The sequence below is a fragment of the Rhinoderma darwinii genome, chromosome 3, assembly GCF_050947455.1.
Source record: "Rhinoderma darwinii isolate aRhiDar2 chromosome 3, aRhiDar2.hap1, whole genome shotgun sequence".
Taxonomy (NCBI): domain Eukaryota; kingdom Metazoa; phylum Chordata; class Amphibia; order Anura; family Rhinodermatidae; genus Rhinoderma; species Rhinoderma darwinii.
This window is the reverse complement of record NC_134689.1, coordinates 321,467,971-321,495,479: the sequence shown is the minus strand read 5'-3', so window position 1 is coordinate 321,495,479 and position 27,509 is coordinate 321,467,971. Positions and strand designations below refer to the sequence as shown.

Here is a 27,509-nt window from a genome sequence, read left to right as displayed (position 1 = left end):
CCAAATCATGAGGAGGGCATGGCAGAGTTCAGTAAGCAAGTATCAGGTAAGTTTAGGGTTGATGCTTGGTGAACTTGAATCCATGCTTCCTAAACTGCGTTCATGTTGTGATAAGGCACTCAGATGGCTTGTACTCTGACCACAGATTATCAACACTGTAATAGAGGTGAAGCAGGGGGTACAAGAAATGATATACCCTCCGATGAATCACAGGGATTAAAATACTTCCATAGCCAGGGGTCAAATTGGTGAAGATGAGATTTCTGGAATGTTTCATAATAAAATAATATTCCGCTAATTTAATGAGTTCTTTATAGTATTGTGTCCTGCCGCAGCAGAATAATGTACCAAGTCCTCATTATTCTTTCTCTGTTCTCTTCACAGTGTCTTCGGTGATAATTTGATTGTCACAGTTTTGATTTCTGTGTATTCTGCCAGGGCGTATTCACCACTACAACGAAAATAATTGTTAGATAGAGTATTATGCAGCATGGATGTACACATGGGTATCCACTGTTACGGACAAGTTAATCAATGAGCAACCACAAATCCACTGTCTAGAGTCTAGACTTTACTAACTCAATATATATACAGTATATACAGTGAAGGAAATAAGTATTTGATCCCTTGCTGATTTTGTAAGTTTGCCCACTGTCAAAGACATGAACAGTCTAGAATTTTTAGGCTAGGTTAATTTTACCAGTGAGAGATAGATTATATAAAAAAAACACCAGAAAATCACATAGTCAAAATTATATATATTTATTTGCATTGTGCACAGAGAAATAAGTATTTGATACCTTTGGCAAACATACTTAATACTTGGTGGCAAAACCCTTGTTGGCAAGCACAGCAGTCAGACGTTTTTTGTAGTTGATGATGAGGTTTGCACACATGTTAGATGGAATTTTGGCCCACTCCTCTTTGCAGATCATCTGTAAATCATTAAGATTTCGAGGCTGTCACTTGGCAACTCGGATCTTCAGCTCCCTCCATAAGTTTTCGATGGGATTAAGGTCTGGAGACTGGTTAGGACACTCCATGACCTTAATGTCCTTCTTTTTGAGCCACTCCTTTGTTGCCTTGGCTGTATGTTTCGGGTCATTGTCGTGCTGGAAGACCCAGCCACGAGCCATTTTTAATGTCCTGGTGGAGGCAAGGCGGTTGTCACTCAGGATTTGACGGTACATAGCTCCATCCATTCTCCCATTGATGCGGTGAAGTAGTCCTGTGCCCTTAGCAGAGAAACACCCCCAAAACATAATGTTTCCTCCTCCAGGCTTGACAGTGGGGAGGGTGTTCTTTGGGTTATAGGCAGCATTTCTCTTCCTCCAAACACGACGAGTTGAGTTAATGCCAAAGAGCTCAATTTTAGTCTCATCTGACCACAGCACCTTCTCCCAATCACTCTCAGAATCATCCAGATGTTCATTTGCAAACTTCAGACGAGCCTGTACACGTGCCTTCTTGAGCAGGGGGACCTTGCGGGCACTGCAGGATTTTAATCCATTACGGCGTAATGTGTTACCAATGGTTTTCTTGGTGACTGTGGTCCCAGCTGCCTTGAGATCATTAACAAGTTCCCCCCGTGTAGTTTTCGGCTGAGCTCTCACCTTCCTCAGGATCAAGGATACCCCACGAGGTGAGATTTTGCATGGAGCCCCAGATCGATGTCGATTGACAGTCATTTTGTATGTCTTCCATTTTCTTACTATTGCACCAACAGTTGTCTCCTTCTCACCCAGCATCTTACTTATGGTTTTTTAGCCCATTCCAGCTTCGTGCAGGTCTATGATCTTCTCCCTGACATCCTTAGAAAGCTCTTTGGTCTTGCCCATGATGTAGAGGTTAGAGTCAGACTGATTAATTGAGTCTGTGGACAGTAGTCTTTTATACAGGTGACCATTTAAGACAGCTGTCTTTATTGCAGGCACCAAGTTGATTTGGAGCGTGTAACTGGTCTGGAGGAGGCTGAACTCTTAATGGTTGGTAGGGGATCAAATACTTATTTCTCTGTGCACAATGCAAATAAATATATATAATTTTGACAATGTGATTTTCTTCTTTTTTTTTTTTATATAATCTATCTCTCACTGGTAAAATTAACCTAGCCTAAAAATTCTAGACTGTTCATGTCTTTGACAGTGGGCAAACGTACAAAATCACGTATATTTCCTTCTGTAAAGGATCTGCCAGGCACAGCTTCTGTGTCAACGCCCATAGGTAATCAGTCTGCACCTGCTTCTATGTCTGTGAGACTGACTCCATCTTCCACCACTCAGGATGGCAGGCTTAGGAGTGGGAAAGCCTATCACAGCCTGGCCAGACGGAGCTAGCTCCCGCCCTCTATCTATTTATACCTGACTTTCCTGTTCCTCCTTGCTTGTGATTCTTCTCGTTTGGTTTCCTGGCCCTGCTGCAGCTTCTGAACTATTTGACCCTGCTTCATACTGACCCTGGCTTACTGACTACTCTCCTGCTCTGCGTTTGGTACCTCGTACACTCCTGGTTTGACTCGGCTTGTTCACTACTCTCCTGCGTTTGGTACCTCGTACACTCCTGGTTTGACTCGGCTCGTTCACCACTCTTGTTGCTCACGGTGTTGCCGTGGGCAACTGCCCCATTTCCCTTAGCTTTGTGTAATGCTCCCGCGGTCTTCTAGAATTTCATAAATGAGATTTTAATAGATTACCTGGGGGTATTTCTTGTAGTGTACCTTGATGACATACTTGTGTTTTCCAAGGACTGGTCCTCCCACATTGAGCATGTCAGGAAGGTGCTCCAGGTCCTTCGGGTAAACAAACTGTTTGCGAAGACCGAAAAATGTGTGTTTGGGGTGCAGGAGATACCATTTTTGGGTCAAATCCTCACTCCTCTTGAATTCCGCATGGACCCCGCCAAGGTCCAGGCTGCGGCGGAATGGGTCCAACCTGCCTCCCTGAAGGCGTTACAGTGTTTCTTGGGGTTCGCTAATTATTACAGGAGATTTATTGCTAACTTCTCGGTCATCGCTAAGCCTCTTACGGACCTCACTCGCAAAGGTGCTGATCTCCACTGGCCTCCTGAGGCTGTCCAGGCTTTTGAGGTCCTTAAGAAGTGCTTTATCTCGGCCCCGGTGCTGGTTCAGCCCAACCAAATGGAGCCATTTATCGTGGAGGTTGACGCATCCGAGGTGGGAGTGGGGGCTGTCTTGTCCCAGGGTACCAGGTCCCTCACCCATCTCCGTCCCTGTGCCTACTTCTCCAGGAAGTTTTCGCCCACTGAGAGTAACTATGATATTGGCAACCGCGAACTCTTAGCCATTAAATGGGTATTTGAAGAGTGGCGCCACTTCCTGGAGGGGGCTAGGCACCAGGTAACGGTCCTTACCGACCACAAGAATCTGGTTTTCCTAGAATCTGCCCGGAGGCTAAACCCGAGACAAACTCGATGGGCATTATTTTTTACCAGATTCAACTTTTTGGTTACCTATAGGGCTGGGTCTAAAAATATTAAGGCTGATGCACTGTCGCGTAGCTTCATGGCCAGCCCTCCTTCGGAGGAAGATCCTGCTTGTATTTTGCCTCCAGGTATAATCATTTCCTCTATTGATTCTGATTTAGTCTCTGAAATTGCGGCTGATCAAGGTTCAGCTCCCGGGAACCTTCCTGAGAACAAGCTGTTGGTTCCCCTGCAATTCCGGCTAAGGGTACTTAGGGAAAATCATGACTCCACACTATCTGGTCATCCAGGCATCCTGGGTACCAAGCACCTCATTGCCAGAAACTATTGGTGGCCTGGGTTGCCTAAAGACGTTAAGGTCTACGTCGCCGCTTGTGAGGTTTGTGCTAGGTCCAAGACTCCCAGGTCCCGACCAGCGGGCTTACTATGTTCTTTGCCCTTTCCCCAGACACCTTGGACCCATATCTCCATGGATTTTATCACAGATTTGCCTCCATCTCAAGGCAAGTCGGTGGTGTGGGTTGTAGTAGACCGCTTCAGTAAGATGTGCCACTTTGTGCCCCTCAAGAAACTACCCAATGCTAAGATGTTAGCTACCTTGTTTGTCAAACACATCCTGCGTCTCCATGGGGTCCCTGTCAATATTGTTTCGGACAGAGGGGTACAATTTGTTTCATTGTTTTGGAGAGCCTTCTGTAAAAAGTTGGAGATTGATCTGTCCTTCTCCTCTGCCTTCCATCCTGAAACTAATGGCCAAACTGAGAGGACTAATCAGTCTCTAGAACAATATTTAAGGTGTTTTATCTCTGACTGTCAATATGATTGGGTCTCATTCATTCCCCTCGCCGAATTTTCCCTTAATAACCGGGTCAGTAACTCTTCCCCTTTTTCTGTAATTTTGGGTTTAATCCACGGTTCTCCTCCGTTTCACCTGGTAGTTCCAACTATCCCGAGGTAGAGGTCGTTCATCGGGAACTGTGCACAGTCTGGGCCCAGGTTCAGAAGAACCTAGAGGCGTCCCAGAGCATACAAAAAACTCAGGCAGATAGAAGACGTTCTGCTAACCCCTTGTTTATGGTCGGGGATCTGGTGTGGCTATCGTCTAAGAACTTGCGCCTTAAGGTCCCGTTCAATTAGTTTGCTCCCCGGTTTATAGGGCCGTACAAGGTCATTGAAGTCCTCAATCCTGTCTCCTTCCGACTGGAGTTGCCCCCATCTTTTCGAGTACACGAAAAGGAAACCTCCTGTCCCCGTTCTCACCCCTGAGGGGGTGGAATTCAAGGTGGCCAAGATTGTGGACAGCAAGATGGTCCAAGGCTCCCTCCAGTACCTGGTCCATTGGAGAGGATATGGGCCTGAGGAGAGGACTTGGGTACCCGCCCGGGATGTTCACGCTGGTGTATTGGTCAGGAGGTTCCACCTTAGTTTCCCCAATAAACCAGGTCCACCTAGAAAGGGTCCGGTGGCCCCTCATAAAAGGGGGGGTACTGTAAAGGATCTGCCAGGCACAGCTTCTGTGTCAACGCCCATAGGTAATCAGTCTGCACCTGCTTCTATGTCTGTGAGACTGACTCCATCTTCCACCACTCAGGATGGCAGGCTTAGGAGTGGGAGAGCCTATCACAGCCTGGCCAGACGGAGCTAGCTCCCGCCCTCTATCTATTTATACCTGACTTTCCTGTTCCTCCTTGCTTGTGATTCTTCTCATTTGGTTTCCTGGCCCTGCTGCAGCTTCTGAACTATTTGACCCTGCTTCATACTGACCCTGGCTTACTGACTACTCTCCTGCTCTGCGTTTGGTACCTCGTACACTCCTGGTTTGACTCGGCTTGTTCACTACTCTCCTGCTCTGCGTTTGGTACCTCGAACACTCCTGGTTTGACTCGGCTCGTTCACCACTCTTGTTGCTCACGTTGTTGCCGTGGGCAACTGCCCCATTTCCCTTAGCTTTGTGTACCATTGTCTGTTTGTCTGTCGTGCACTTACTGAGCGTAGGGACCGTCGCCCAGTTGTACCCCGTCGCCTAGGGCGGGTCGTTGCAAGTAGGCAGGGACTGAGTGGCGGGTAGATTAGGGCTCACTTGTCTGTTTCCCTATCCCCATCATTACACCTTCACTGTACAATCACACACACACACACACACACACACACACACACACACACACACACACACACACACACACAATGTGGTGTGGCTTGCAGCTGTAGTACCTCAATGGAAAATCAGTGTCAGGCCCCCCTCAAATGACATGGGCCACAGTGGTGAACATAGACAGCAGAGGGCCCTCATGCAAGAATAGTATGTGGGCCCCTTACTCTCTATTAGCTCACCAAGGAACACCCTGTTGTCATGTGCCATTGTCAATAGCTCAGTCCATACATGCAATCCAATAGACAGTAAGAAGCTGCTTTTAAGGTGGCAGTGGACCCCCCCTCCCTACTTGCCCACTGGGCTGCTGCACTGGTTGCACCAACGGTATGTCTGCCCCGGATGAGCCATGTATAGTTCCACCAACCTCTCATGTGGCAGAGAGACCATTTGGCCTCCTCAGATTTTAGAGGCTTAGAGTTCTTTAACCCGTTAGTGACCGACCCATCGTGTTTCTACGTCGGTCACTAACGGGCCTTATTCCGATGCCATAGACTTTTTACGTCGCGGCATCGGAATAAGTAAACAGAGCAGGGAGCTGTCAAATCTCCCTGCTCTCGGCTGCCAGAGGCAGCTGAGGGCTGGGAGCGTCCCTGCTCTGCCGTGTGAGATCGATATTAGTATCGATCTCACACGTTTAACCCCTCAGATGCGGTGCTCAATAGCAAGCACCGCATCTGAGTGGTTTTGGAGAGAGGGAGCTCCCTCTCTCCCCCACCGACACCCGGCGATACGATCGCCGAGTGTCTGTGTCTCTAATGGCAGCCGGGGGTCTAATAAAGGCCCCCAGGCTGCCTGGAGTGAATGCCTGCTAGATCATGCCGCAGGCATGACCTAGCAGATGCCTGTCCGTGTTAAACGGACAGGCAGTAATACACTGCAATACAAAAGTATTGCAGTGTATTATAAATGCGATCGCAGAATTGCATATTATAGTCCCCTAATGGGACTAGTAAAAAAGTGAAAAAAAAGTTTAATAAAGTTAATTTTAAAAAAAATGTGAAAAAAAATGAAAAACCCAGCTTTTCCCCTTACAAAATGCTTTACTATTAAAAAAACAAAATAAAGTTAAAAGGTTACACATATTTGGTATCGTCGCGTCCGTAACGACCCCGACTATACATCTATTACATTATTTAACCCGCACGGTGAACGCCGTAAAAAAAATAATAAAAAACTATGGAAAAATTGCTGTTTTCTGTGAATACTGACTTTAAAAAAATATAATAAAAAGTGATCAAAAAGTCGCATCTACTCCAAAGTGGTACCAATAAAAACTACAAGTCGTCCCACAAAAAAAAGCCCTCATACCACCGCATCGGCGAAAAAATAAAAACGTTACGGCTCTTCAAATATGGAGACCCAAAAACAAATAATTTAGAAAAAAAAGCGTTTTTACTGTGTAAAAGTAGTAAAACATACAAAAACTATACAAATTTGGTATCGTTGCAATCGTAACAACCCGCTGAATAAAGTTATTGTGTTATTTATACCGCACGGTAAACGGCGTAGATTTAGGACGCAAAAAAAGAGTGGCGAAATTTCAGATTTTTTTCTATTCCCCCCCAAAAAAAAGTTAATAAAAGTTAATCAATAAATAATATGTACTTAAAAATGGTGCTATTAAAAAATACAACTTGTCCCGCAAAAAACAAGACCTTATACAGCTATGTCGACGTAAAAATAAGAAGGTTATAGCTCTTGGAATGCGACGATTGAAAAACGTAAAAAATAGCTTGGTCATTAAGGTCCAAAATAGGCTGGTCATTAAGGGGTTAAGTTTCATTCTTTTTAATGGTTCATTTTTTATTCCTTATAGATTCCCCTGTGTAAGAACTGTATCCTAATGACAAAGTCTCTTTAACATAATATAGTGAGAAATATCACTTTTTCCATAACCCTAACCACAAAAAAACTGCTTTAATCACATGACATATGCTATACTAATCTCTGCTTCGTCTGCTTGAAACACTTATTAGAGTGAAATTGGGAAATTAAAATATGATCTCATATATTTGTTAAACAATGCTGACTGAAAAGAAGAAAAACCATCATAATGGGTTTGATTCTGTGCCAACATACAACACTTACAATATACATGCAATATTTAATTAAATAGAACCCCTCCTATAGAAAATCAGTATCCCCATATAGCTTGAACAAATAACTTACAGTTCTCTGCCATTTCCTGACATCTTGAAGCCTCCAAATGGCGTCTGTGCATGGAGAGCGTTGTAACAGTTAATCCTGCAAAACACGTACGAAGGAAAAATTATAGGCTTATGAAATTAATGGTCCATTTACCAAGCCACCCATGGCAGTCTTGATGGCTATTGTTTTCTTTTGCCTGGTCCACAGGACGCAGAAACAGTTTAAAACTGACACGTAAGCCTATGGCTCGCTGTCCCACCGTACAGCCCCACAGGCCACTTCAGGCCTATAGTCTATGAAAGGGTAGGTCTACGGTGCAGGTGGAGCAATGATGTAATCGCTCCTGCCAGCGTCGGGCTGAAAGAGGCCTGTGGCATGTATCACACCCTGACGGTGACATTGAATGAAATTTCGGAAAATATTGGATTTCTTCTATTTTCCCCTCTGTGGTACACTTAATTTTGGGGGCAATATGGGCAAGCACTATTACTAATGGGGCACTCTGGGGGAGCATTATTACTAATGGAGGCATAGGGGAAACAATTACTAATGGGGGCACTCTGGGGAAAATTATGACTATAGGGAACTCTTGCACAGTTACATTTGGGGGCACTATCTTGGCATGGTTACTTTGGGGGCACAATTATTATGGAGAGGCATCCTGATAGTTATTTTTTCTGGCATTGTAGGGGAGAACTATTACTGCTGGAGGCACTCTACTTGACACAATTATTTTTGGGGGTATTGTGTGGGCACTATTACTATTAGGGTATGTTCACACGGCCTATTTACGGACGTAATTCGGGCGTTTTTGCCCCGAATTACGTCTGAAAATAGCGCCTCAATAGCGCTGACAAACATCTGCCCATTGAAAGCAATGGGCAGACGTTTGTCTGTTCACACGAGGCGTATATTTACGCGCCGCTGTCAAATGACGGCACGTAAATTGACGCCCGCGTAGAAGAAGTGACCTGTCACTTCTTTGGCCGTAATTGGAGCCGCTATTCATTGACTCCAATGAATAGCAGCGCTAATTACGGCCGTAATTGACGCGGCGTTCAAGCGCCTGCACATGCCGGTACGGCTGAAATTACGGGGATGTTTTCAGGCTGAAACATCCCCGTAATTTCAGCCGTTACGGACCCCCGCCGTGTGAACATACCCTTAGGAGCACTTTGCTATGAACAATTATTTTGGAAGTACTTAGTGGGCACTATTATGGTCAGGGCACTATTTGCTTAGTGCATTTATTTTTGAGGGCGCTATGTGTGACACTAAGTATTTTAGGGGGCCCTTTGTGTGTAATACTAGCATTTACTGAGTGATTAACTGTATGGTACTGATATTTCCGCATTACAGTATTTGGGGCCACCTAGCAGCACAGCAGGTACTGTATTTTTAGTAGAAACATGATGGCACTTTAAAGTGGGTACCAGTATTTTGAATTTGTGTAGAGAAGGTGAGGATTTACTGGAAAAGCGAGGAGCCAAAGACGTCTGGAGGCAAACTTTGCAAGAAGATGTCACCTTTGAGTCGCTGAATGTCATTGTGCCTGCGTCTGCGTTCGATCAGTACTGGATTCACTTGTATGATCTGCAGCAAGATGATCGTCGACTTTTGATGTTCCTTGTATAGTGGTAATATTTAATAACTGTATGACTCATATAGATTATTGTTTATGACAATGGCAAATTATTTAGGGCCAGTTATTATGTGGGATACATTTATGGATACAGGTTTCAGGCCTCACAGCGCTGAATTTCATTATAAAGTAATATTCAGGGACAGTGTACTGATGAGGTGGTGTATCTAAGCCTAGTATGGGTTTAAAAATTGTCTTACTATGCTATTTTCAATATATATATATACTTTGAAGACCCTAGCAACGCCCCTGATTTGGACCAGATTTGCCTCACCCAGTGTAAGTATACATGCACTATTAAGGTTTTACATGAATAAACCCACAAGTCTATAACACATTTAAATTCAGGTTGACCGGACATCTACTACTTCACCCTTAAAAGGGTTATCTCATCAAGACAGCCACTTTTGAGATTGTCGCCGTTAGGATGACTTGCTGATTCCACGGGTCCAGTTTCAGAAACCCCCGGCCACAACAGCTGAAGCCAGCCATATTTTTCCCCTGCAGTGACCTAAATGGAGTAGTACATGCTGGCCATTCAAAGAACCCCCCTCTAAAGAGTTAACTCATATTTGGGTCAGGAAAGCAAGATATTGGGTGCTGGGTCCTAACATTGGAAAGCTTTTGTCCTGATGTCTAAGGAATGAAATGGATGGAGCACAGTGGTTATTAGTGATCCCTGTTTCCTGACTTCCTCTGCAGGGACTTCTTTCGACTATTTGGTTAGTTAGAGAACAATGTTCCACGGAGGCTGCCTAGTTTCCTTCCTGTCAGTTTGGCAAACACTGAGACGGACACAGTGTCTTCTCAGTGTGAAGACCGTGCTGAAGAAAAGTCTACTGGTCCCCCAAGGTTATAACTTGTGGCTAAATGGGAGATTGGAATTCACTACAGTCAAACTAAAATGTAAAATAATTCTGTATCTATTAGAGAAACAATTAGTAGTCAATAAAGGAACCATATATACCAAAAAATGTATAGGAAAGAAAATCCCCAAAACACACCATACTGTTCCAGACTGCAAGGCAGAGGCGACGCTGAGCGCTTTGTCCAGGCTCTCCGTGAACACAGCGGCTGTCAGTCCATATTCTGTGCTGTTTGCTCTCTTTATCACTTCTTCTATGCCTTTGAACTTCAGAATTGACTGGACAGGTCCAAAAATCTGCAGTAAACACAGACATAGACTATTAGATTTATTTATGTCACATTGAGGTGCAGAGGTGGCCTGATCTACCAGAGCACCAGATGATTATCCAGTGGGACCAGGCTCCGACATGATAGTCAGGTCCAGCCACGACTAGTCCTATGATGTAAATTTTAAGTAACATTTCTATCTCTCAGAACACTGATAGGAGCACATTAGCTGCATCTACTGTGAACTGTAAAATGATAAAAATTACAATCCCAATGATCTGCACAAGCTCCTCCAAGCTTTTTTTTTTTTTTGGATGTCTCTAAAATTCCCCTTTTTTTACGAACTGTTCAGGAGTTTACAGACTGTTGGCAACCCTCCTGCTGGGGTAATCATTATTTGGGTGAATAACCTATTAATGTACTGGAGACATGGTCTGTGTGTGCAGTAATAAAGCAGAAGTTACAATTATAGTAAAAGTGGTCATGCGCTTATTCTTTATCTCTATGGGGTGGGCTCTCATAATAATTTTCTCCTCCAGTTTACAACAGACTGACACCGCTGAGAAGGAAGTTGGACTGTCTACTTTATGAAACAAATAACTAATTTGCTGCGGGTTATGTAATTCTGTCCAACAGGTCACTTACTAATGCTACCGGTATTTATGATCTGCTAATCATTTACTTTTAGTAACCAACCAGTAAGTTCATTAGTTCTTATAAAACATGCAATTTATAGTCTCTTTTGCGACCTGCAGCTATGCCTTGCCAAGCCTCCTTGTACTATGGCTACCACCTGTGCAGTGGCATTTCTTCCTGGATAATATGAGATTGACTGGTTGCTAGCGATGTGCTGGCTGACAACCCTATTTGAATGGCTGTAGTTGTTAGGCTGTGTTCACATCTGCGTTCCGGGTTCCATTGTCCTGCTCTGTCATAGAGGCAGGACAACAAGAATACCGGAAGCTACGGATCTGTCGTATGATGGAAACAAATGGCGTCTTACGGATTTAATTGACTTTAAAGGGTTGAGTCAGGTTTCCGTCGCTCAAAATAGCGATGCGTGCTGCGCTATATTGTCCCAAAAAACGTACAGTATCTGCGTCAGAGGCCCCTAACCGAGCCTTCGACGGAGATGTGAACAGGGCCTTAGGCAGTGTTTCACAAGGAACCAGCCTGTCGGACATGACTCAAGCCATTCAGCTAAAAGATTGGTTGATACTCTTATGAGATAAAAGAAGTGGGAAATTAGCATGACAATAATCAAGTCATACCAATCCTCATTATAGGCTGCAGTATTAATCCGATTTTTCTAAAAATACATTGGGGGGGGGGGGGGGGGGGCAACTTTTTGATCATGTCCTGCCAGGGTTTTCAACGAAACTAACATCTCCGAATGGTGAAGCCATTTTATAGTTCTGACTTGGCTATGTAAAACAGGCATTATATATGTAATCATTTCCAACCTTTGAACCCAACATTCTAACAATATGCCATAACTTAAAAAATGCTATCTACGAATCTGAGAGGCAGACCCAGCATCATCATAGCAGACACTTTTATCCCTTTAGACTTAGGTCACTTTGCCACTGCTTTGCCACAGTGGAGGGGGTATCTCCTGCCTGTCTTTCAGTCTCATGGCAACATGTTAGTTTGTCTTTAAAATTGTGTCACGTTTCTTTACTCCTTTGCTTTATCTTTTTTTTTATTTTAAAGACTTTATTTTAATTTTGGTAGTACAAAAGCAAGTACACAAGAAAATAACATTCCTTAACTTAATTTGGCAACAGCTAAGGCACCAATACTTATCATATTATATTATTGAATATCAACAGTTAATAAGCAAGTACAAGAGCAGCATATTTATGCATGAAAGAACTAGTTAAACAGGAGGTCGAAGGCACCAGTTATTGTTGCCGAACAATAAGGAACCCACACATTCCCACTACATTCAAACAAGTTCTCCATTTATCCACAACTTTCCCCATCTCCACTAGCAGTTTAGGCATAAGTTAAACCGCAGTTTCTGAGGTCTCCAACCACTTGGACCATATCTTTCAAAATTTATCAGGACATTTCCTGTTGAGATACAATTTTTGTTTACAAGTTGCATCCAGTGTACCAAGCTCGGACATGTTTGTGGCTTTCCAAGCCATAATTCTAACCTTCCTAGCACAAAACCATGGATTGTTCTTTAATAGAGTTCTAGAGGAGTATAAGGGAACAGTATTGACCTGTAATATAGCTTCTGCTGCCTTCCAGGCCCTAGCACAGTCCGGAGAGGGAGTAGTGCCTGTCACGGGGACTTAAACCTATAAAGCATATTGGTGAGGCTCTCATAGGAAATCATGAGCGCTCCTGCTATTGCAGTGGCTACATTACTTAAATTGATGTCGATCCACCAATGTGCGAGCACTAGTTGGGATGCCAGGTAGTACAAATAGAGGTTAGGTGCTGCCATCCCGCCAAAATATTTAGGGACCTGTAGTAGACTAAGACTAAATCTAGGCGTGCCACTCTGCCAGTAAAATGAGCGCAGAACACTATCCAGCTGTCTAAAAAATAGTTTAAAGTGTGGAATAAGTAAAGAAACTTAGGTGGATATATAATTTGGAACAGATTAATCCTGCCATATAAGGAGATAGGGAGACATTTAAGAGGCCACCCAAGGGAGTTAGGTTAAGTTCATGGTAGCGTAGTAAATTGAGGGAAACCCGGATCCCAAGGTATGTAAATTGATATACTATTTGTAATGAAACAGGGAGGTTCTGCCGGGAGCAGTATTGTGGGGCGAGGGGAAACATAACTGATTTAGGCCAATTCATTGACAAGCCAGAGAAGGCCCCAAATGTGTCAATAAGTTGTAAAAGACAAGCCAACGAAGGACCATCATCCTCCAGGTTCACCAGTATATCAGCAGCATACAAGAATATGTTTTCAGTTATGGAGCCTCGAGGGATACCATTTATGGAGGAAGATTGGCGTATGGCCAATGTCAGGGGATCTATTGTGAGGGCAAACAGCAGTCATGAAAGTGGACATCCCTGACGGGTACCATGTCCCAGGGAGAAGTATTCGGAAACATCAAGATTCGTTCTCACCCTACCATTAAGACCTTCATATAATAAGCGAACAAGAGCAATAAATCTTGGACCAAAGTTTAATCTGGAAAGGAGTATCCAGAGATACCACCATTAACAGAGTCAAAAGCTTTATACGTCTCCATAGAGAGAACGAATCCCAGGGCAGTGTCATGCTGCGCAGCAGCGATATTTGAAAACAGTCTATGAATATTGATATCTGTGCTATTCCCAAGCATGAATCCAGTTTGATCTGGGTGAACTAAGGACAGAACAACACGGTTTAATCTAGTAGATACGATTTTGGCCAAGATTTGGAAATCTGAGTTAATCAGTGAGATAGGACCATAGGAATCTGGAAAGTTAGGGTCCTTCCCCGGCTTCAACAACACCACAATAAGAGCCTCACACCTGGAGGCGGAAAGAATACCTAGTTCAAGGGCACTGGAGTATATGTCCTGGAGCCAAGGTACCAGTGTATCATAATTAGCTTAATAACAATTGTTCCCTAGTCCATCAAGTCCAGGAGTTTTGTCAGAAGGTAACAGATGAATGGCATTTTCTATATCACTGTCTGTAAGCGGGCTATCTAATTCAGTCGCCTGTGGATCCGACAAGCGCCATAAGTGGAGCGTGTTTAAAAATTGTTCTATTGTTCCTAGGGGGACACAACATTTTGAGCTATACAATAGCATAAAAATTACTAAACACTTTGTGATATCCTTTGGAGCAGTGTATAGGATACCCTCTGAGGAGACAATGGATGGAATAGAGGCACAAGGACGTTCGGACCGTGTCAACTACGCCAAAAGTTTACCATTCTTATCACCAAATTCAAATATGTATGCCTCCATGGCCGGCCTTAGGTACATGCGACCAGTGCGGTCGCAACGCGCATAGCCGGCCGCATTGTAAGGGGGGCGCCACCGGGAGTCCATGCCCCACGCCAGGGCCACTACTCGGGACGCCAGCGGGTCAGGTTCCACTCACTTACTGCACCGACCTCATACTGGCTGTCCCGCGCCCCGGCCAGCGCTCGTCCGCTCACCCTGTCCTGCGTCCTGAATGACGAGACAGGCGTGATGACATCATTCAGGACGCAAGACAGGGAGGAGACACCGCGCTTCCATAGCTGGTAGAGACACAGAGGGAACGTTTTCTCCAGGGCGGCTCCAGCTCCAGCAGGAAGCGTTTGCCGGAAGCCCAGCAGGTAAGTCACTGACTGGACTTTGTTTGAATGTGGGAACTGATGGGGTTCTAAAAAGGGCAATAATGGCAAATGGACAGAGGATTCAGTGCCACCTTGGTGCCCATTTGCCACTTATTGCCCCTTTAGTGTCCTTCTATTCAGTGCCCCCTTGATGCCCATTTGTCATTTTGTTGCCCCATTATTGTTCTTCTGTGACAAAAGATGCTAAAGCCTACAGGGGCAGTAAATGACAAATCGGCATCAAGGGGCCACCAAACAGAAGGACGCTAAAGGGGCAATAGGTGGCAAATGGGCACCATAGTGGAACTGATAAACACTAAAGCGTTAATAAATGTCAAATGGGCACAGAATTCAGTGCCTTCATAGTGCACATTTACCATTTGTTGCCCTTTTAAACCCTGTTCAGATTACGTGAAAAGCTATGTACACCTTTGAATTTTTATATTTTTTTTTCTATAAAAATCAGTGTGTTTGGTGCAACTTTGTAATTACATTTATGGCGTCATTCCCATCTGCGTCAGGGCTCCGTTCAGGCGTTCCATCTGAGCTTTCCGTCAGAACGGAGCCCTGACTGAAACAAACGGAAACCATAGGTTTCCGTTTGTATCACCATTGATTTCAATGGTGACGAATCCTGTGCAAATGGTTTGCGTTTGTCTCCGTTGTGCAAGGGTTCCGTCATTTTGATGGAATCAAAAGCGCAGTCGACTACAGTATTGATTCAGTCAGGGTACCGTTCTGACGGAAAGCTCAGATGGATTGCCTGAACGGAGCCCTGACGCACATGTGAACGGAGCCTTATTAAGCAATTTGTACTTTTTGAGATACAGCTGTTTTGTATTCTGTATACAGAGCAGCTGTATCTAGCGCTGAGACCTGAGTCTGTCTGGTCAGTGGGACTGACGGGTTCAGTGTCAGCGGGTCCTGTGTGTTGACTGTTCATATCTTAGATGTGATCGATAACATGTGGATCCTGCGTGTCACAAACACAGAACCTGCTGACACTGAACCCGTCAGTCCCACTGGCCTGACGGATTCAGGTCTCAGTGCTAGATACGGCTGCTCAGTATACAGAATACAAAGCAGCTGTATCTCAAAAAGTAAAAATTGTTTTTAATAAAAAGTATTTATTTAGAAAGTTGCAGAAAACACACTGATTATTTAAAAATAAATAAATAAATAAACTATTTCAAAGGTGGGCATAGCCTTTAAAGTGGTTGTCCGGAATACAAATTAAACATTTTGTTGAAGCAGCAGGAGGAGTTAAAATAAAAAAAATAACTAATACTTACCGCTCCTTCCTGCTCTGGGGGCTTCTGTCATCTCTGTTCTGTGTGTACACAGAGTGACTGCAACGGTGACATCATGTTGACCGTACACCATCGCTGCAGCCTATTAATAGCCTCAGCGGCGTTCAGCTGAGACCAGTAATTAGCTGCGGTGGTGATGTACTGTCGACGTGATGTCACTGCTGCAGTCACTCTGTGTACACACAGAACAGAGATGACAGAAGCCCCCAGCGTAGGAACATCTGGGAGGAGAGCGGTAAGTATCAGGGCCGGCTCCAGGCTTATGTGGGCCCTTGGGCGACACAAGATTTAGTAGGCCCCTTTGTGGGGGAACTCACGGCGGCAGTAAAATGGCATAAAATGTCACTTTGTGCCCCCATATAGACGTTAGGCCCTGTTTATGCACCCATATAGAAGTTAGGCCCCCAGTTTGTACCCCATAAGTTTAGCACCCTCTGTAGATAGTGCCACACAGCCCCCCTCCCAGGTAGTGCTACACAGCCCCCCTCCCAGGTAGTGCCACAGAGCCCCCTCTCCCAGGTAGTGCCACACAGCCCCCTCTCCCTGGTAGTGACACACAGCCCCCTCCTCCCTGGTAGTGCCAAACAGTGCCCCCTCCAAGGTAGTGCCACACAGCCCCCACCTCCCAGGTAGTGCCACACAGCCCCCTCCTCCCTGGTAGTGTCACACAGCCCCCCTCCCTGGTAGTGTCACAGCCACCCTCCCTGGTAGTGTCACACAGCCCCCCTCCCTGGTAGTTCCACACAGCCCCCCTCCCTGGTAGTGTCACAGCCACCCTCCCTGGTAGTGTCACACAGCCCCCCTCCCTGGTAGTTCCACACAGCCCCCCTTCCTGGTAGTTGCACCTTTGGGGTTCCCTCTAGATTCCGCTTCAGGAAAAACCCACGTCACTTTCCATATATGGACAATGTTGTCAGGGGCAACCCCAGAGGCATAGTCCCGGGCAGAGCACTACTAGCACTCTGCCTGGGACTCCTGCTCTGCTCCTGACATCACTGTCCATATATGTATAGTGTTGTCAGGGGCTTCCCCAGAGAGGAAGTCCCGGAGCAGAGCCACTTCTAGCGCTCTGCCTGGGACTCCTTCTCTCCTCCTGACATCACTGTCCATATATGGACAGTGATGTCATGGGCTTCCCCAGAGACGGAGTCCCGGAGCAGAGCCACTATATATGGACAGTGATGCCGTGACGACGGCAGCGACAGCACCCGGTGGCCGAGTGGGCCCCCCGCAATTGCCCGGGTTTGCTGGGTGCTGATGCCGGCCCTGACTGACGGGTTCAGTGACAGCGGGTCCTACATGTCTCTGACAGCAGAATCGTGCTGTTATTGACGAGATCTAAGTTATGAACTTACATGTGATTGACAACAGTGGATCCTGCGTGTCAGAGACACGCAGGACCCGCAGACACTGAACCCGTCAGTCCTGCTGATTTAAATGTGTACATAGCCTTTAACTTTAAAGAACCAGAAAAGAACTGTATCAACTTAGAAATTCTTAAACATTTGAGGCATTTGTGTAGGGTTTACCACCAGTCTTACTTACATGATGTCCCGTGATGCAGAAAATCTCAGTATGTCTTCCCACCTGCTTCCTCCATAACACACAACACTATTAACACCTGCAGAGTGGTTTCTTCTGTATAAATGAATATTCCCTCTGCTGGATCTTGTAATCCCTAGCAGAGGGAGTATTGACTTTTACAGATGACAATGCAGTTCATGAAACCACTCGGTGCAGGTGGTGTTGTGTTATGGAGGGGATTCCGCTTCAGGAGCAGCCCCTCACGTCACTGTCCATATACAGACAGTGTTTTCCGAGGCAGCCCCAGAGCCATAGTCCCGGGCAGAGCACTACTAGCACTCTGCCCCGGTTCTCCTACTCTGCTCCTGATACATATATGGACAGTGATGCCGTGACAACGGCAGCATCAGCACCCGGCGGCCGAGTGGGCCCCCCAAGGGTAGTGGGACCCCTGACGCCGGCCCTGGTAAGTATGGGCTGCTTTTTTATTTGAAGCCCTCCTCTCCTGCTGCCACATAAAAAGTTTAAACACTATCCATGTATGTATGGCGGATGTGCATTCCAACAATATTGAATGTGCCACTGTGTGCAGGGGCGTAGCTAGGGGGGGGCAGGCGGGGCATGTTCCCCGGGCGCAGTTCAGAGGGGGGCGCCAGCGCCCCCTCCTCCTGCACTATAATTGGAACTGTGTCGCAAGGACACAGGTACAATTAGAAGCAATGAATGACCGGGCACGTTCTGTGCCCGGCCATTTAACGCCTTTCTACGAATGAAGCGACTGGTATCTTTTGTACCAGTGACGCTTCCGTCGATGAAAGGCGCTGGCTGACAGGGAAAGTCATCCTGCCCAGCCAATCAGCGCCTTTCATAGACGCCGCGTTCAACCCCCTGGAGACCTGCGCAGAAGAGAGCAGGTCTCCATGGCTGCCGGACGGCGGGGGAGCGGGAATAAGGTGAGTTTGAATTATTATATATATTTTTTTAATTGTAATAGAAGTGTGGCTGTATCTGCGGGGGGGGGCGGACTTTGTCTACATGGGGGACTTTATCTACGGGGGTGTCTATCTACAGGGGGACTATATCTACAGGGCTGGGCTATATACAGGGGGACTATATCTGCTGGGCTATATACAGGGGGACTATATCTACAGGGGGGCTATATACAGGGGGACTATATCTATAGGGGGGCTATATACAGGGGGACTATATCTACAGGGCTGGGCTATATACACGGGGACTATATCTGCTGGGCTATATACAGGGGGACTATATCTACAGGGGGGCTATATACAGGGGGACTATATCTACAGGGGGGCTATATACAGGGGGACTATATCTACAGGGGGGCTATATACAGGGGGACTATATCTACAGGGGGGCTATATACAGGGGGACTTTATACTGGAGTGGGCTGTCTATAGAGCACCATATACAGGGGTGGGCTATATAGTATATAGCCCCCAGTAGATATAGCCCACCCCTGTATATGGTGCTCCATAGATAGCCCACCCCAGTATATAGCCCCCCCTGTAGATATAGTCCCCCAGTATATAGCCCCCCCTGTAGATATAGTCCCCCAGTATATAGCCCCCCCTGTAGATATAGTCGCCCTGTATATAGCCCAGCCCTGTAGATATTTCCCCCTGTATATAGCCCACCCCTGTAGATATAGCCCCCCTCTGTAGATATAGCACCCCTGTAGATATAGCACCCCTGTAGATATAGCCCCCCTGTAGATATAGCCCCCCTGTGTATATCCCAGCCCTGTGTATATCCCAGCCCTGTGTATATCCCAGCCCTGTGTATAGCCCAGCCCTGTGTATATCCCAGCACTGTGTATAGCCCAGCTCTGTGTATAGCCCAGCCCTGTGTATATCCCAGCCCTGTGTATATCCCAGCCCTGTGTATATCCCAGCCCTGTGTATATCCCAGCCCTGTGTATAGCCCAGCCCTGTAGATATGGTCCCCCTGTAGATATGGTCCCCCTGGAGATATGGTCCCCCTGTAGATATGGTCCCCTGTAGATATGGTCCCCCTGTAGATAGCCCACCCCTGTATATAGTCCCCCTGTAGATATAGCCCACCCCTGTATATAGTCCCCCTGTAGATATAGCCCACCCCTGTATATAGTCCCCCTGTAGATATAGCCCACCCCTGTATATAGTATCCCACAAATAGCTCCCCCTATAGTGCTCCACAGAAAGCCCACCCCTGTATATAGCCCCCTTGTACATATAGTCCACCCCTGTATATAGTGCTCCACAGATAGCCCACCCTTGTATATAGTATATACAGGGGTGGGCTATCTGTGGAGCACTATATACAGGGGTGGACTATCTAGTGGAGTACTAAATACAGGGGTGGACTATATGTACAAGGGGGGCTATATACAGGGGTGGGCTATCTGTGAAACACTATATACAGGGGTGGACTATATGTGGAGCACTATATACAGGGGTGGGCTATATCTACAGGGGGGCTACATACATGGTTGGGCTATCTGTAGAGCTCTATATACAGGGGTGGGCTATATCTACAGGGGGTTATATACAGGGGTGGGCTATCTGTAGAGCACTATAGGGGGAATTATTTGTGGGACACTATATACAGGGGTGGTCTATATGGGGGCACTATCTACAGGGGGCACAGTGTGTGTGTGGGACACGGTGTATGGTGCTATTATAATTAGAGGTGCAGTGTTCTGGCGCTATTATATTTAGGGGCGTAGTGTGTGGTATAATGGTAACTTTATATTTATTTATAGGTGCAGAAATGTTGGTACAGTGAGAAGCTGAAGACATGTGAGCGGCAAACTGCAGAAATGGGCTGTGACCGGGAGAAGTCATCATAGAGGTCTGGACCGGATGGAGAAAAAGAACTAGAATCTGAGACGTCACCGGTGAGTCACTTAATGTAAATGTTTATTCTGCCTCTAATCAGTAATGTAGTCACTGTATGATCTGCAGCGAGATGATTATGATAGGATTTATTTTTTGTGAAACGGCATCTCCCAGCATATCCTTACCATTGTTCGGGCCATGCTGGGAGCTGTAGTTTTACGCCGCACACACCTATACGGCAGGGGTTGCACTAAATTGAGCTGTATTTGTGCTGGTGCTGTATATATGTACCGAGCTTGGTTCTTGTGTTGTGTATAGAACCATATTGCTTGTGAAATGTACAAATAATTTTATGCTCGCGTTACATAAAAAGAAATGACACGTCGATTGGTAGAGAAAACAAACACGGCGAGGGGGAAGGAGATGTCGGGAAAGAGGTTGGGGTGGTGGGGGGGGGGCGCTAAACTGAATCTTTGCCCCGGGTGCTGGAGAACCTAGCTACGCCTCTGACTGTGTGTTATCTGTGGTGTTACGTAGGACTGCAGGTAACACTAATACATTATCTGTAATCAGAGAGTTATCACTGTGTGTTATCTGTGATGTTACATAGGACTGAATGTAACATCTACTACATTATCTGTACTCCGACAGCGGTCGCTGTGTATCTAGGTGTTACATAGGACTGCAGGTAACACATTATCTGTACTCAGAGAGTTATCACTGTATTATCTGTGGGGTTACATAGGACTGCAGGAAACATCTACTACATTATCTGTACTCAGAGAGTTATCACTGTGTTATCTGTGGTGTTACATAGGACTGCAGGTAACACTACTGCATTATCTGTACTCAGAGAGTTATCACTGTGATATCTGTGGTGTGTTTGTGTGTGTGTGTGTGTGTGTGTGTATATATATATATATATATATATATATATATATTTATATATATATATATATATATATATATATATATATATATATATATATATATATATATATATATATATATATATATATAAAATGTATCCCTGTATGTCTAAATATGTTCCTCTATGTATGTATAGTATATATGTTCCAGTATGTGCGTGTCTATATATATATATATATATATATATATATATATATATATGTAGTTAATTTTTTTGTTTTGTGGGGGACAGCAATAGAGAATCCCGCACAGGGCGCCATCCAACCTAAGGCCGGCCCTGGATGCCTCGGTAGACAGCATACGCTTTTTAGATTGTGCTGTAATCAGAGTAAGCAGTTCCCTTTGGGTCCGCGCCCATTGACTTTTAGTATTGGGCTGGGGGTTTGCAGTGTATTCCTGTTCAGCCCTCTGAATCTCGCCCACCAGGAACCTTTCTCTCTCCCTGGACACATTTCTATGTTTTGCCACGCCGGCAACAAATGTTTCTCCAATAGTGGCTTTATAGGTTACAGAACTAGGGGATCGGACTGGGAAGAATTTATTCTCTCAGTATGCAGCATGAGAGGATGAAACCTCAAAGGTGACCACAGGAGAGGTCAGCCATGCAGGATGTAGAGTCAGTTGGAGGTCCAGTTAGGAAAGTCAGGAGAAGTGCCTGAGATACCCCTGGGAGTAATAGTAATAGAGGTGACTGCAGGTAAAAGGTCTTGGGATGCCATAGCAAGGTCAATCCTAGAGAATGTTTTATGAGTGGAGGAATAGTAGGAGTATGACTTATCCATCGGAAATTTCCAACGCCACACATCCGTCAGATGGAGCACTGAGGACCAGGAGTTAAGGTGGGCAGAGGCCGGGTCCGAACCTCCCGTATGGTCTGCCGAGGCATTAGGTACCGCATTAAAGTCTCCAACACATAAAACTGGGCCCACCGGGAAATCTTACAACTTCTGGTCCAGCAGCGCTAGATCTCGAGGTGGGGGGACGTATAGATTAATTATAGTAAAGACTGAGCCATGTATTGAAGAGTGTACAATAACATCCAGTGGCATACTTTTAGCTATTAGGAGCTACAGTCCACAGAGGAGCAGGGGCGTAGCTAAAGGCTCATGTGCCCGGGTGCAAGAATTTAGCTTGGGCCCCCCTACCCCTCCCCAACACCACCATCACCAGATCCCTGCGCGCGCCTATGCCCAACAGCCCCAATAGTATAATGCCCCCACATAGTATAATGCTCCTATAGCTGCCCCCACACAGTATAATGCCCCATAACTGCCCATACAGTATAATGCCCCCCATAACTGCCCCATACCGTATAATGCTCCCCATATTAGCCTCCACAGTATAATGCCCCCCATATCAGCTCCCTATACAGTATAATGCCCCCCATATCAGCTCCCCATACAGTATAATGCTCCCCATATTAGTTCCCCATACAGTATAATGCCCCCCATATGAGCTTCCCGTACAGTATAATGCCCCCCATATGAGCTCCCCATACAGTATAATGCCCCCATATGAGCTCCTCATATAGTATAATGCCCCCCATATCAGCCCGCATACAGTATAATGCCCCCATATCAGTTCCCCATACAGTATAATGCCCCTCCATATCAGCTGCCCATACAGTATAATGCCCCCCATATCAGCTCCCCATACAGTATAATGCCCCCATATCAGCTCCCCATACAGTATAATGCCCCTCCATATCAGCCCCCATACAGTATAATGCCCCCATATCAGCTCCCCATACAGTATAATGCCCCCATATCAGCTCCCCATACAGTATAATGCCCCTCATATCAACTTCCCATACAGTATAATGCCCCCCATATCAGCCCCCATACAGTATAATGCCCCCATATCAGTTCCCCATATAGTATAATGCCCCCATATCAGCTCCCCATACAGTATAATGCCCCCCATATCAGCTCCCCATACACTCTAATTACCCCATATCAGCCCCACATGCAGTATAATGCCCCCCTGCCATATTAACCCCCCACACAGTATAATGCCCCCATATGTGCATAGTAGAAAAATAACATAATTACATAATTACAAAAATAACATAATCCACCTCGCCGGGTGGAGGATCCTTCGCCTCCTCCGGTGTGTGCTATGAATGACTCGGTGCAGACAGGCGCGATGATGTCACTACATCACGCCTGCCTGCGTCGAGCCGCTCAGGGCACAGTGAATGCTGGAGCAAGGAGACGTCAGCTCCTTGCTCCAGCATTGAATGGAACCGGGACCTCGGTGAGTGACTTGCGACCCCCCGGAGGTCTTCACACGACCCCCCAGGGGGACGCGACCCACAGTTTGTAATGTATTGTGTTGTATTGTGCAGTTTTGCAGTGGAGAGAGGAGGGGGACTGTAATTTAACAGCCCCCCCCCCTCTCCACCGCAAACAGACAGCACAATACATCACAATACATTACAAGACAACACAATACAATACAACACAATACATTACAAGACAACACAATACATTACAATACAGACTCTGCAGCTCACCTGGAGTCTTCCGCATCGGCTCTTCCACGCTGGCTGGAAGGCACGTCACGTGACGTCACGGTCACATGGTACACTAAGTGTACCATGTGACCGTAACCAGGAAGTGCCGGCTTCACGGCACTGAAAATGTATTTAACCAGCATGCTGTATGGCAACGGGGGCCCCGTGGGCCCCCCAGGCTTAGGGGCCATTGCAACTGCGACCGCTGCGACCCCTTTAGTTACGCCACTGTAGAGGAAGAGGGCCAGGATTTTTTGTCCGGGAAGATGTGTCTCCTGCAGCCATATAATGTGTGGGGAGTGTTTTTTCACAAAGTTAAAGACAGGAGCCCTTTTAAACTTGGAATTTAGCCCCCGGATGTTCCAGCTTAAGGGCAGATTCAGACGAACGTTGCGTTTTTGCGCGCGCAAACAACGCGGCGTTTTGCGCGCGCAAAAACCATTTGACAGCTGCGTGTGTCATCCGTGTATGATGCGCGGCTGCTTGATTTTCACGCAGCCGCCATCATAGAGATGAGGCTAGTCGACGCCCGTCACTGTCCAAGGTGCTGAAAGAGCTAACTGATCGGCAGTACCTCTTTCAGCACCCTCGACAGTGAATGCCGAACACAATATCGAGAAAGAAGTTAAAAAAAAAGAAAAAGTTCGTACTTACCGAGAACTTCCCTCCCAGCCATTGCCTTGGTGACGCGTCCTTGGTGACGCGCCTCTCTTGACATCGGGCCCCACCTCTCTGGATGACGCGGCAGTCCATGTGACCGCTGCAGCCTGTGCTTGGCCTGTGATTGGCTGGAGCTGTCACTTGGACTGAATTGTCATCCCGGGAGGTCAGACTGGAGTAAGAAGCCGGGAGTTATCGGTAAGTCAGAACTTCGTTTTTTTACAGGTTCATGTTTATTGGGATCGGTAGTCACTGTCCATGGTGCTGAAACAGTTTAACTCTTTCAGCACCCTGGACAGTGACTATCTCCTGACGTCGCGTACCGGAAATTTTTTTTGCCGGGTTCGGCCAAAACGAGTTCGGCCGAACCCGGTGAAGTTCGGTTCGATTGTCCGGGTTCGCTCATCTCAAAGACACTCCATTTGGATGTTTGGAAACAGAAAAGCACGTGGTGCTTTTCTGTTTACATTCATCCTTTTGACAGCTGGTGCGCTGTTTCAGTCGGTTCGCACGGAAGTGCTTCCGTGCGACCTGCGTGATGCGCGAAATACGCGGAGATATTGAACCTGTCGTGTTTTGTACGCAGCGAACAAACGCTGCGCACAAATCACGCACTGTTTGAACTGCCCCATTGACTTCTATAGGGCTGTGCGTGGCGCGCGAAAAATACGCGGCCTGCACGCACGAAAATCACGCTCGTGTGAATCCCCCCTAATACCTTGATTGGAGCCATATTACATCTGAAGTATTGCATGCAGCTGGAGACCTAGCACGACCATAGAATGGGGTGGGGGAGGCGGGAGCACGCACATTCACACACTCAAACATCACACTTAGCATGAAAACATTACAACCAGTATAAACTCCCTAAGAATCCTTCTTTGCTTTATCTTTAATATATATTATTGATAACTATGTTTTACTATACAGCACAGCATTTCAAGAAGTATTTTGGTATTGTGTATGGTCCTACGAATAGTGAGGCTAATACTGTCTAAGGCCCCATGAACACGGCCATGCCCGTAATCACGGCCCACAATCGGTTGGCCGCAGACTGCCACCCGCATTTTCAGGCCGTGCTCCCATACAAAGTATGGGAGCACGGCCCGCAAAATGCAAAAGAAAGGACATGTTCCATAATTTTCGGAACATTTCTACGGTACGGACAACCATCCGTGGCGATACGGAAAGGTGTCCGCGTTCAATGGAAGTGAATGGGTCCGCAAAAACGGAGGTTTTTTACGGTCGTGTGCATGGGGCCTCAGTTTATGACAGCAGAAACTTAGACAAGCTAGTTAGAAGATGTGCCAAATTTATCAAAGTGGTGCACGCTGTATGATAGATTTGGCGCATCTAGCTAGACATGTTAAAGGCATTTTTCTTCTTTATACTACCTCTTGGTTGGCCTAGTTTAGACCAGTTTTTTGCACCAAAATTTTGGCACACAGTGGCACATTTTAAGCCACGCCCTATTTTTAATAGACCGTGCTCATTTGCCACTAAACCATGCCCCCTTGTCAAGCACTGCGCAAAAAGTTCCTAAAATATTTAATAAATGTGGCGCCTGACGTGTGCACCAGAATTCTGGCTCTATTTGAAGAGTAAATCTGCTGCAGTTTTTTTTTTTACTTTGGAGCAGAAAATGATGCAGCTAATGATATTATCCACCAACATCCATTGCCATGGGAGACAAGCATTGTATATTTAGATCTTTTTTACCTAGTAGATTTTTTTTTCCAAGAGATAAGCAGTGATAGAGAAGACAGTCAACCTCTCCCTCTTCAATTAAAATATGTGCATGCATGTAAATGGGCCAATGGCCATCGTATGTTTGACCATCAACTATAGCCATCTTCATTATGTCAGATAAAACGACAAAATTACCTCTTCCTTTGCTATCCTCATGTCATCAGTTACATCAGAAAATACAGTGGGCTTAATAAAAAATCCTCGTTCTCCAATAGCAGAGCCACCACACTCTAGTTTTGCGCCTTGATCTTTTCCGCTCTGTATAAATTCCAACACCTTGTTGAACTGCTCTTCATCAATCTGCGGATCATAAAGACAGATATGGTCAGAAGAACACAGATTATCTATCTATCTATCTATCTATCTATCTATCTATCTATCTATCTATCTATCTATCTATCTATCTATCTATCTATCTATCTATCTATCTATCTATCTATCTATCTATCATCTGCCTGTCTGTCTGTCTGTCGTCTGTCTACATTTTGAGAGTGCCAGTAATATAATGTATTATATCATTTTAAACTAATCTTGATACATTATCTTATAATAACTACAGAGCACAAAGCCAACATTAAAATAGTCAAGCATTTGTATCAAGCCATGATACAAATTACTTCTCAGGTACACCATTGCTCTGTACCTGGGGTCCCTGTTCAGTTTTAGAGTCAAGAGGATCTCCAAGAAGCCGTTTCTTTGCATAATCCACACTCCGTCTGACAAATTCTGGATACACGGACTCCTCTACGAAGACCCGGGAGGCAGCTGTGCAGCACTGGCCTTGGTTAAAGAAGACGCCTTGGTGAGCACATTCTACAGCCTGTTCCACTGCAAAAGGAGAAATTTAGGATTCTTAACACAGCGAAAGTTACATTATTTATATAGAAATTTGAGAACCTGGAGATGTCCCATTATGACTGCACAAATATACTGTCTATAGTAAATTATAAGAAGCAGATGTCTTAGGGTTTAAAACAATAGAATAGATGACCAATGTATATGGACAAGGACAACCCTTATATTTAGCGGATTTGTGCATTTTAGTCAAATCATGGAACCCTCACTAGTTTTTCTTCTACATTTTTTATATTACATTTCAGCATAAATTTATTTGGGCTCTTAAGGTTTCATTTTGAGTCTTAGGCCGCAAAAGGCACTTGACAGCTCCGTGTGTCAT

General features: G+C 45.7%; 1 protein-coding gene across 1 annotated transcript in view; it reads right to left on the bottom strand.

Annotated features, from left to right (window-relative positions):
* Nucleotides 1-295: 295 nt before the first annotated feature.
* ALDH1A3 (aldehyde dehydrogenase 1 family member A3) overlaps nucleotides 296-27,509 on the bottom strand; it is a 52,955-nt gene continuing 25,741 nt past the window's right edge. Inside the window, exons 9-13 of the mRNA XM_075858256.1 lie at nucleotides 26,976-27,160; nucleotides 26,468-26,632; nucleotides 10,388-10,545; nucleotides 7,763-7,837; nucleotides 296-451 (exon numbers count right to left, since the gene is read on the bottom strand). Of these exons, the coding sequence (XP_075714371.1) occupies nucleotides 379-451; nucleotides 7,763-7,837; nucleotides 10,388-10,545; nucleotides 26,468-26,632; nucleotides 26,976-27,160 (656 nt within the window). The 3' untranslated portion in view covers nucleotides 296-378. The remainder of the gene's footprint in view (nucleotides 452-7,762; nucleotides 7,838-10,387; nucleotides 10,546-26,467; nucleotides 26,633-26,975; nucleotides 27,161-27,509) is intronic.